This window comes from Antrostomus carolinensis, unplaced genomic scaffold (assembly GCF_000700745.2).
Source record: "Antrostomus carolinensis isolate BGI_N321 unplaced genomic scaffold, ASM70074v2 scaffold36048, whole genome shotgun sequence".
NCBI classification, from domain to species: domain Eukaryota; kingdom Metazoa; phylum Chordata; class Aves; order Caprimulgiformes; family Caprimulgidae; genus Antrostomus; species Antrostomus carolinensis.
Window position 1 is genome coordinate 4,254 of NW_010334272.1, and position 10,323 is coordinate 14,576.

The 10,323-nt window shown below is 46.1% G+C and overlaps 1 protein-coding gene across 1 annotated transcript in view; it reads left to right on the forward strand.

Moving 5' to 3' along the window:
* Positions 1-535: 535 nt before the first annotated feature.
* The window catches only part of ACSF2 (acyl-CoA synthetase family member 2), a gene marked incomplete at its 5' end in the record, with an annotated part of 31,160 nt that continues 21,372 nt past the window's right edge, over positions 536-10,323 (forward strand). Inside the window, 9 exons of the mRNA XM_010174176.2 lie at positions 536-731; positions 1,672-1,800; positions 2,857-2,910; positions 6,045-6,163; positions 6,378-6,540; positions 7,001-7,096; positions 8,000-8,148; positions 8,739-8,830; positions 9,947-10,023. Of these exons, the coding sequence (XP_010172478.2) occupies positions 536-731; positions 1,672-1,800; positions 2,857-2,910; positions 6,045-6,163; positions 6,378-6,540; positions 7,001-7,096; positions 8,000-8,148; positions 8,739-8,830; positions 9,947-10,023 (1,075 nt within the window). The remainder of the gene's footprint in view (positions 732-1,671; positions 1,801-2,856; positions 2,911-6,044; positions 6,164-6,377; positions 6,541-7,000; positions 7,097-7,999; positions 8,149-8,738; positions 8,831-9,946; positions 10,024-10,323) is intronic.

Here is a 10,323-nt window from a genome sequence, read left to right on the forward strand (position 1 = left end):
TCTTCTGCAGACCTTTTTTTTGGAGACTGATGAAATGGTAGATCTATTATTTAACTTTCTCTTTCTTGGTCATCTGCTCTTTCTGTCAGAGAGAAGCCAGCTAAAAAAAAATTCCCTACAAACCATTTTTATTTTGTTCCTTCCAAGTTGTTTGCACTTTTTAATGTTGCAGAAAGACCAAACCCAGTTGCCACCTCTCAGCCAAGTCCATAATCTGTCCAGATATCTGGAAACATCTGGTAGTTTCCACCTCAGGTGAATGACAGTAGGACCAGGCTGTGCCTGGTTTGCAGGGCTGGAGCAGGCTCCTTCCCCATCAGTGAGTGGCATCCACGTTTCCCACAGAGGGATGGAGGATCTGCCTGTGCTGCCTGCTGTTGTGAGCAGGTCCAGGTGGGATCCACTGAAGCAGCTGCTGGTGGTTCCCACCAGCACAGGGTGCTCCTGGTACTGTCAGCAGGCTGATAATCCAGGCTGGGAGAATTGTACTGATGGGTTATATTCAAGAGTACACTCTTCTCCTTTTCTTTCCCAGTGCCCTGCACACAGGGTTGCCCTCTGCCTCCCACAAGGTGACCAACAGCTATGTCCGGGGTACCTCAGACATCCCCCTTCTCACCAAAACCATGGGCCAGTGCCTGGATGAGACCACTGAGCGGTTTCCTGACCGCGATGCTGTGGTCTTCTGCCGAGATGGGGTTCGGAAGACATTTGCTCAGTTCAAAAAGGAGGTGAGTGCCTGGTTCACCCCTCGGGGAGCTCAGGTGGGTGGATAACAGCGGCAGCAGGTGTGATGGAGAAATGGAAAATGGTTTCACTGCTCAGCTCAGCTCAGCATCTTCATCCTGGCCCTAAGCAGAGGGTAACAGCACCTCCCCAACAAACACCTGATGGGCATGTGCTGCCCTTGTCCTGCTCAGAGTCTCAAGATCAAAGGGAGAAGGCAGCGTATGTAAAATACTTGCTGAATATCCCAGAATGAGCTTTCAGACTTAAAAATTATCACCCCCATCTGCTGTGTTGCAGGCTGTCATGGTGTTTTTCTCTGGTGGAGTAGGCTCCAGCTCTTGTATTAATCACTCTACTCTGACTGTCAGAGGTCCGAAGTGTGTGGAGCTTTCTCGTCCAAGCACAAAGGCAACTGAGCAAAGTCAAGGGCTCGATCTCGACATCATATGCAAAGATGTGTGTGTGTGTATTGCAAACAAATATATGTTTGCATGTATTCTGAATGGAGGGGAAATATTTCAAGGTTAACTGCCTATGAAGTTTCTATTAAATGTATTATATGATCTTGGGTAGAAAAGGCTGTTTGGGTTTTTCTTAGATTTACTAGTGTTTTGGTTACATCCATTCAGATAAACAAAATCAACTGTGTTCACCCTCATTTTAAAAAGAAGGGTGCAATTCCAAACTAAATCAGAGAATAACTATTGCTCAAATTCATATCTGCTATAAGGTAATTTCCTAAATTCATTTGAGAACGTAACAAGAGAAGATGCTGCAGCAGCAGTAGGCTGACAGGCTCTGCAGCAGAGGTACTTTCTGTCCCATTTCAGTTGCAAAGATGCTGTTTTGGGTTTTTTTTTCCCCAGAAAGCAGTGCCTGGAGACAAATATCCCTCACTGCATCTTGTGTGTGATCCTCAGGCTCTTGTCTTGTATTTCACAGGTGGACCAAGCGGCAGCCGGGCTTCTGGCTCTTGGCCTGAAGAAAGGAGATCGCCTGGGGATGTGGGGTCCCAATAAATACGAGTGGGTTCTCATGCAGTTTGCAACTGCCCAGGCAGGAATCATCCTGGTAAGGAGCTGGCAGTGTCTGGGTATTCAACAGTCTGTTGGGAAAGGAACTGGAGACAAAGACACAATAGGAGACACTGAAGAGTAAAGTTTGTTGTCTCTTTTTTTTCCCCCCCATGCTCTTACCCAGTGTGTTGGCTAGAACTGAATCCACAATTTAAACAAGATCTGTGCAGCGCTCTGTGTCTTTGTCCTCCACACTGTAGGAAAGCAGACTGCAGAGGAAGGAGCAGCCAGAAATGGGCTGCTGTGAACTAGCTTGCAGCAGGCAATGATGGACGGAGATGTGCTTTTTTCTAGAGGACCATTTTGACGTAGCATACTGCTGTCCTAAACAGTTACTGGCTATTTAGATCTCTTCTAAATAAGGCCTGTATTGCTTCATGGCGCACGTGCTTGCTTAAAAATCCACTCCAAGCTGCATATCCCCAAAAGCCAATTTTAAGTTGATAGTATGACCTGGCACATTCCCCCAAATTCATCGTATTTAGACAGTGCACTGTGGTAAGGACTGTGCCCCCTTATACCTTCTGGTCTGTTTTCTTCATCGTGGTTCATCCCAGTGTCTGCTAAGACACAGTATCGGGGTGGATGAATATGGCTCAGTATGAACCTGATGGTGAACTCCACTCCAGTGGCCAATACTGTTTCTGTGGAGGGTTGGGCAGGAGAGAGCTGGTATTTTCATGGCTGTCCATCAAGAAACCTGACTTGCACTTCAATTTTTGAGTCTTCAGTTTAGTGGACTGAATGTCTGCCTGGGAGACAGGAGGTCTGGTTTCTGTTCCTGGAACTCTGTTTTGACTACATGACGGCACGTAAATCTCTTCTCTTTTTTTTTGATTTTTTTGGTTGTTGTGCAAACAGAGGATTCATCTAATTTTTCAGGTGAATGTGGAATGCCTGTGGGTGGTGAGCAATTAGTTCTGCATGTTGGAGGAGAGGCTTTGAGTGTGGCTTGTCCCTGGGAGAACTTTTCTGTTGAAATACATGTTAGGGCAGAGGGTTTTCAAGGCAAGGGTAACTCTGATCAACCTTGTTGTTTCTCCCTCCTCAGGTATCTGTGAATCCAGCCTACCAGGCCCTTGAGCTGGAGTTTGTCATCAGGAAGGTTTGTATGGCACTCGCTGATGATGCTAATTGATTTGTTGTGAGAACTCACGCAAGCAGCCATCTGTGAAAGGGGATAGTGGGGACACAGTACAGAGGAGTTTTTGCTGAAGACTTGGACATATGAGGCAGAGCTGGCTGGAGAGCAGGGCTGGTGGTGGCCGTGTAGAGGGAACACCACCACGCAGTGACCAAGGGGATGAAGCTGAGGTTAAGTGGTCACATTTGTTGCTCTTCCCTGTGGCTGCCACCCTGTCTGTTTGATGGAGACTTCTGCATCCTTTTCACGTCTCTCTATCTCTGCTAACCACCGTGTAGTACCAGCAGTGCACCAGTAACAACCATAACTGCCAGCAAGCGTTTACTAGGGAATGAGGAAAACAAGACTAAATATCTGACCCAGGGACTACCCGAGAAGCTGGCAGCCAGGAGAGCAGAGACTATGTAGTAACAGAGCATGGCTGCAATCTCTAGAGGCAAAAGCTGTCTGAAATGTGTTATGACTTTCCCACACTCATGCTCCAGCCTGCCCAGGATGGAGAACACCGCGCAGCTGCCCTCCCTGGCTTGGTGCCACCCTGCCTGCCTCCTGCTCGGGGGCAAAAAATTACTATCTGGGATTTTAACCTTGAAAGTAGAAAGGAGGAAGGCTCAGAATGGACCAGCCTACTTGGTAGCTTGATTTCTCCTTCCCAGATTTGCCCTAGGCCTTGCTGACCTTGGGTTTAATCTGATTGAAGTCCTAGGTATTGCCACTGCTCAATATTTTTCTGCTGCCTGATCCTTGCTGCCTTGACTACCCTCGTGTGCCTGCCTGGGTTTGAGTTTGCAATGTGCAGAGCACCGATCAGTTTAAGCTGTTCTGGCTGCATAGCTCCAGTAAGGAGGAATTTGGGTTATTAAACATTTTGATGGCTTAAAATTAATCCCAGGATTAAGGAGCTAACTTGCTCATCAGTCATTTGTTCAGCTTTAAATCAAAGGCTGATGTTAGAAGAGAGGGAACCACTGGGTTCCCAGCACTGTCCACGTTCTTGCTTTGCCTAGAAAGTGGATAATTTCTAGCAACAAAGGGAGACGCTTCTCTTGCATCAGTAACTCTCTAATTTGGTTGCTGGGCTGCAGTATGAATTCCTGTTTTATCCTTCATTTAACCCTCTTACGATAGTCTCACTGGTGTCACTCCTGTTTTCATGCGTTGGGACTGAACGCGGTGCTGCAGTGAAGGACATCTTTTCCAGCGAGGATGTCCTCCTTGCTTCTCTCACCAGGTGGAAATGTGCATGTCAGTACTTTCCTTTTTCCCCAATGAGACTTGACTTTTGTTTTCCTTTCCATCTCTTTGTGTCAGAGCCTGCTCTGTTTTTTTCCTCCAGTGTAAATCTGGAGTGTCGATGGGGTGAGAGCAGCAACGTGCTACAGCTCCATGGAGGGTTACTCCTGTCTCATCCTCACCATTTGGCAGTGCCTGGCTTTTCCATGTACCTTTGGCACTGGGATCTCTGGTGTCCCACACCCCACTATTTGTTTGTATTTGTTTATTTGCACAACAAACCCCTGAAGGCTTTAGGGCTTTGCTTGTTGGATCCTGTCAGCCTGTACAGTCCCATCCTTTCCATCACGTTCCCTCCCTTTGGTATGTACAGAAAAACATGCTGAATAATCCTTCCTCGGATTCCTATTGTATTTCCAGGGCTCTGTAAAAGCAAACTGGTGACAGCTTAAATATGACAAGTCCTTAGAAGACAAATCTGCCGCCATTCAGGTTGAGACCAAGTGGGAGACACCCAACTAGAGAACTTTATCTCACATAGCATCTGCCCTGCAAGCTCCTCTCCTCACATGGCATCTATTTTGCAAAGCTGGTTCAACCAGAACAGCAGTTTGGAGGAACTAATAGTAAAAAAAAAGTTACAAAGGCCCAAAACATCCCAGAACCATCTCAGTCCCCTGGGTTCTGGGTTGGCTGTTTCAGAAAATAGAGCAAATGTTTGTCTTCTCTTCTGACAAACCCCAGAGGGTACTTGCAAATAATTTATTGGCGTAGCCTTGGTCTCCTTATTTCACAAACCTTGGGGAAAATAATGAAAACAGCCCAGTAAATCATTTATGTAAATAGTTTATTTGAGAAGAATGCTTTTTTTTTTTTTTTTTGAAGATGAAAGTTTGCAAATCTGGGTCAAATTCAACAAATCTCCTCTGCTGAAAAAGAAATAGAAGTTCTTGGAGTACTTGAAGCACTTTGTTTCAGGATTTTGTAAATGTAAAGCTTGAATTAAAAAAAAAAAATTTCAAAATAAGTAAAACTTTGAAGAGGTGGACAAATCTTAGGAAATGCAACACTTAAAAAGGAACCACAACAAAACCTTGGCTTGACCTGAGAGGCACTCCTTAGGTTTCCTTGTTTTTACAAAGTTCCTCAAAAATCCTCATTTCAGATCAACTCAGATGACTTTTTTTTTTTTCTTTTTTTTTTTTTTCCTATTTTGGGACTGTTTTTGTTGTTAACATTGTGACTCCTAATCTGAAAAATCAGTTGTTTGCTTTGTGCTGGCAAAGAAGAGTATTGGTCCTGGGAGGAGAAGGAACCTCAGGCTGCAGCTCTGTTCTCTTGCCCAGCAAAAAGCCGCCGGCCCGTCCTGAACCGAACACCGGGGAGGAGCAAAGCACCGGCTGCACCCCTGGATCAGGGCTGGGGGTGCTGGGTGTGTGGTAACAGCACCCTGCCCTGCCCTTGAGGGGTTTTATGAGTTCACAGCTCTAAGGGCTCCATTTGCATTTGCCCTCAGTGAAGCTGCCTGCTGGAGGCATGTCCCCACCTGGGAGGGTAGCTGCTGCACCCTCATTGTGCAAAGACCTATGTCATGCTCTTCTGTGAATCTTTAAACCACAACTCACCATGGCTCTTACCAGGAATAGTTAAAAATCTCCGTGTTTAGTCTGAGGAGAGCTCATTGTACCATGTGCTTACGGAAACAAGGCATGGAGACAATCCCGGTGGGGTGTTAATGGCTAACGCTTGCTGTGTGGGGTCACAGGGCTGTGCATGTTCCTGTGTCAGTGGTGACCGCTCTTTATCGTGTCCTGAACATCAACCCAACGTGACTTCTCATGAGTTTCTGTCTCCCTTCACAGGTTGGCTGTAAGGCACTGGTGTTTCCCACTCAATTTAAAACACAGAAATACTATGATATTCTAAAGCAGTCATGTCCCGAGCTAGAAAAATCCAGTCCAGGGGGAATAAAGAGCAAAAGGTGAGTTAGGAACATCTGATGTCTTTGCACTGACCTCACAACTGTGTCCTGCCTTGTGCACAACATAGACTCTGGTGGAAGAAGGACCCACACAGGGTCTCATCTGAAGAGAACAAGTTAGGCTCTCCTGGAGGTTTGCCCTGAGCAGCATATGCCCTTCCGGCCAGTTTTCTCCTCGCTCTGTTGTTGTTGATGGTATTTTTCTTTCTCCCAGGTTACCTGACTTATCCATTGTCATCACAGTGGACTCCAAGCTGCCCGGTACCTTCCACATGGACGAAGTGATGCAGGCTGGGGACAGCAGCCATATGAAGCAGTTGAGAGCCGTGCAGCAGACCCTTTCCTGCAATGAGCCCATCAACATCCAGTTCACTTCCGTAGGTGCTTCTGCCTGCTCTGTGCCTTGTGGTTGGGTTCCTCACTGGGGACATGGGGAAAGAAAGATGTGTGCGATGTGTGCATCCCTTTTCCTTTGCCCTCTACCCTCTGAGACCAAGTCCTGGTTCCATCTTCTGCTGTAGTTCTGAGTGTTCTAGCATTTCCCCTTACTTCTTCCGTTCTTGCTGCTCAGCCCTTTGTCAAGGGCTGATGGAGATGAGAGGGTGTCATGTCAATTCTATCCAGCTGAAGTTGGACCATTTTTTTTCTTGGTGTGGTTTGGGAATCAGCTGCTGTTAAAGAGGGGAAACAAACAACAACAGCAAAAAAAGTCTCCCAGGTCTGGATGGAGAATGAAGTACAAGATCATCTTGGAGTCTGCCTCGAAATCTCTCCAGAGCACACGTAGCTTGTCCTTGGAAAAGGTGGCATCACTGCAGAATGCTCTGTGTCTTTCAGGGGACAACAGGAAGGCCCAAAGGAGCCACCCTGTCTCACAGGAATGTTGTGAATAATGCCAATCTGATAGGTCTGAGGCTGCGGATCGCAGAGCAGGTGGGTCTTGGCAGTAAGAGTTTGGGGTAATCTCCATGTGTGTGGAGAGCATTGGTGTTTGCTCAGCTGAAGGGCAGGATGTTTTGCTGCACATGATGTTGAGGGGTACTCATGCATAACATTTTTCACTTCAGTGGAGTTTTATTAGTGTTTCATTTTAGTTTCACATGAAGATTTTTTTTTGGGGGGGGGGGAAATATATACCTTTTTGTGGGGGGAAAAAACTAAGTGAACCACTTTTCATTTTGGTGAATATTAATTTCAAATATTTACAAGACTCTGGATGTTAGCTTTGAATTCTGTTGAATGAGAGTTTATTTTACATTACTTCATTTCATGTCATGTATACAGTCTTGTTACTCTTGTCAGGATCTGACCTTGCCATTTGTAGTTCCTTTTAAAAATTGTTAAAGGCAAATATTTTCTTTTGAAGTTCTGAAGTAGTTATTTCTAACACAAGAGCTTTGATCCAGAAAAAAAGATGGATTGTTTCAATCAGTCTTCAGAGCCTTTGGTGTTTTTAAAAAACATACATAATTAATAGCATGTGCCAAGTCCTGTATGTTTCATGCCTGTCGTAGCACGACTGCTCTTCTCTTCTGGCATATCATAAAATAATGTGTAAGCAATACCAGACCAAAAAGTCCAGCAAAGAGAAGACATTGCAGGATTACAGAATGAAATTTTGACATTGAGAACTTCCCAAACAGATTTTTATTAAAGGCAGGGAGCATCAGTTTCGTGTTCCCACCTAATGGGGACACAGATGAATGTCAGATTTCCAGCAAGTTTTGAATGAATTGGGGAAAACTCCTCTGTTCAGATCTTTGAGCTCCAGCAGAGAGATGGACCAGTCATGGACTAGAAGATCTCTCCTCACTGTTGTCTTTGGCTTGATCCCAGGACCATCGTGTTGCTGTCCCCGCACCCCTCTATCATTGCCTGGCGTCGGTGGGAGGCTGCATGGTGATGGCTCTGCACGGGTCCTCCTGCATCTTCTCGTCTCCGAGTTTCGAGGGGAAGGCTGCACTGGAGGCAGTGTCTCGAGAGAAGTGAGTGTTCGTGTCTTGCTACAGAGGAGCTCATTGCCTGGTGGCCGCGCTCGCTTCTCTCGCCAGCCAGGCTGTTGCTCCTGCTCCTCCTTCCCATGATGGGAGAAGCAGGTTTGCTGGTGCACATCCTTCCACAGACACTTCAGGAGCCTAAATCCTGTCTTTTCAGCTGCATTTGAGAGTTTGTCATGCTTCTCTTTTCCCAAAAATAAGGGTTTCTTCAGGTTACTGTAGGGCTTTGGCTGGAAAACATAGTGTTGTCTTGGTTTGCTATGGCTGGTGAGTTTTTACACCCGCCTTCCTCCTCCAAGTCCAGCTCTGCTGCTGAGACAGTTGCATCTCCAGGTTGTCCTTCACGTGTAGCTTGTAAAACAAAAGAACTATCATTGTGTCTGCATAATACACACACACACATATATATATAATATATATATTTTTATACATACAAATGTGTATGTGCACGAATGAAGAGCATGTCTGCTGTGCCTGCCTCTGTGCTGTGGTCCTGGATGGGATGGGGCAGGGTGCTGAGCTGCATCTGCCCCTGGTTCCAGCTCTGCAGCCTTGTCTTTTCTCTCCCCTTCCTGAAGATGCTCCCTTCTACACGGCACACCGACCATGTTTATAGACATGCTCTCCCAGCCCGACTTTGACTCCTACGACCTGTCATCTCTCCAGGGAGGTAAGTCTGACAGCTTAAATGGAAAAATACCAAGAAACTGGATGCTACTGGTTCCTTGCTGGGAGGCTGTGATTAAGTTTTGTGAACAAATTGCTCTTCTGGAGGGAAGAGTTTAGTTGCACGAGCCTTGTGTTTCACTGATAATTTGTTGCTATATTTCCTTTCCTTGGGGTTTCCTTCAAGAATTATTCATTTTTAGGACTCTTCTTTCTTCTTAGGGCAGTCTAGGGAAGGACTTTCTGTTTTACCTGTAAGGGAAGATACTGGGAATAGCCTGGTTTTGCTCAACTCTTGTCTCACCAGCCACCACCATGTGGCAGCAGATGCTTTGTGTGCTTTAGGCTGGTGCAGTCCCTAAAGCCAGAGCTAAGCTGTGATTTCTCTGACTTAAAGTTTCCTGCCTGTTTTTTAAAGTCATTCATCTAAATACTGGAGAGAGTGCAATAACATGTGCTGGAGCTTTCTCTCTTATCACAGTCAACCTCAGAAATAGCTGAGCTGAAACAGAGGGACCACCAGGCCTTTTGAGGCAGTAACAGCACAGAGAGAAGGTGGTGCTGGAGCATAAAGAAACATTTAAGCTGATTACCTAATCATCTCTGCTATGTGAAAAATGATCCTGTCTCATCTTCTTCCCCAGCAAAGCCTATGTGTCACCCTTTCTTTTGCTCCATCATCTTAGGATGGAGCAGGTGACAATGTGATCTGCCCTCTCCCAAAAGGACTACTCTGTGCAAGGCAGGAGGAAAGGTTGTTGGTTTTATGGTGGTGATGACCGATGGGAATGTTTGTCCTGCTAAAAATCTGTGTGTCTTTCTGCTCTGAATCTTTCCTTTTCAGGAACTGCAGCTTAGACTAGGTGTGTGCTATAGAGTTTATTTTCCTAACGAGTGAACTCTGCCAACCCTTAATTCATTCAGCAGCTTTTGCTGCAGCCTTTGCTTCTGGAATAACTAGGACCTGTACCCAGAAAAAGAGAACAGATTTTGACAGGAACCGGTGTATCCCAAAGGTCTTGCCAGCATTTAAATCTGGGAGTGCAGAACCTTCTGAGGGATTGTTCCTAGGAATAAATAGATGGTTTCCAAGATGGTCATCTTTTCCTCTTTCTTCCAGGAGTCATTGCAGGTTCTCCTGTTCCCCCTGAGATCATGAAGATGATTATCACCAAGATGCACATGTCAGAGATGGTGGTGAGTTGTGGTTTCTGTGACTACAGCTACAAGTGGTGTTTGTCATGGTGAGACACTGAGTTTGGGCATCTCTCCACTGCAGCAGTACCCAGCGGTGGTGGAGCTGCTGGGATCAGGCGTGATGGGACTGGGGGTGTGAGGCCAGGCAGAGGGGTGAAGGTGTAGAGGGGCTGGGAGGAAGAAGGGGGATTCTGGCTGGTTGCTGCTGGGGTGTCTGTGGAGGAAGCTTTGTAAGAAGAGAAGACATTGCCTTCAGTGTTGTAAACTGAGTTTCTGCTGGTGCATTTCAAAGCTTATAAA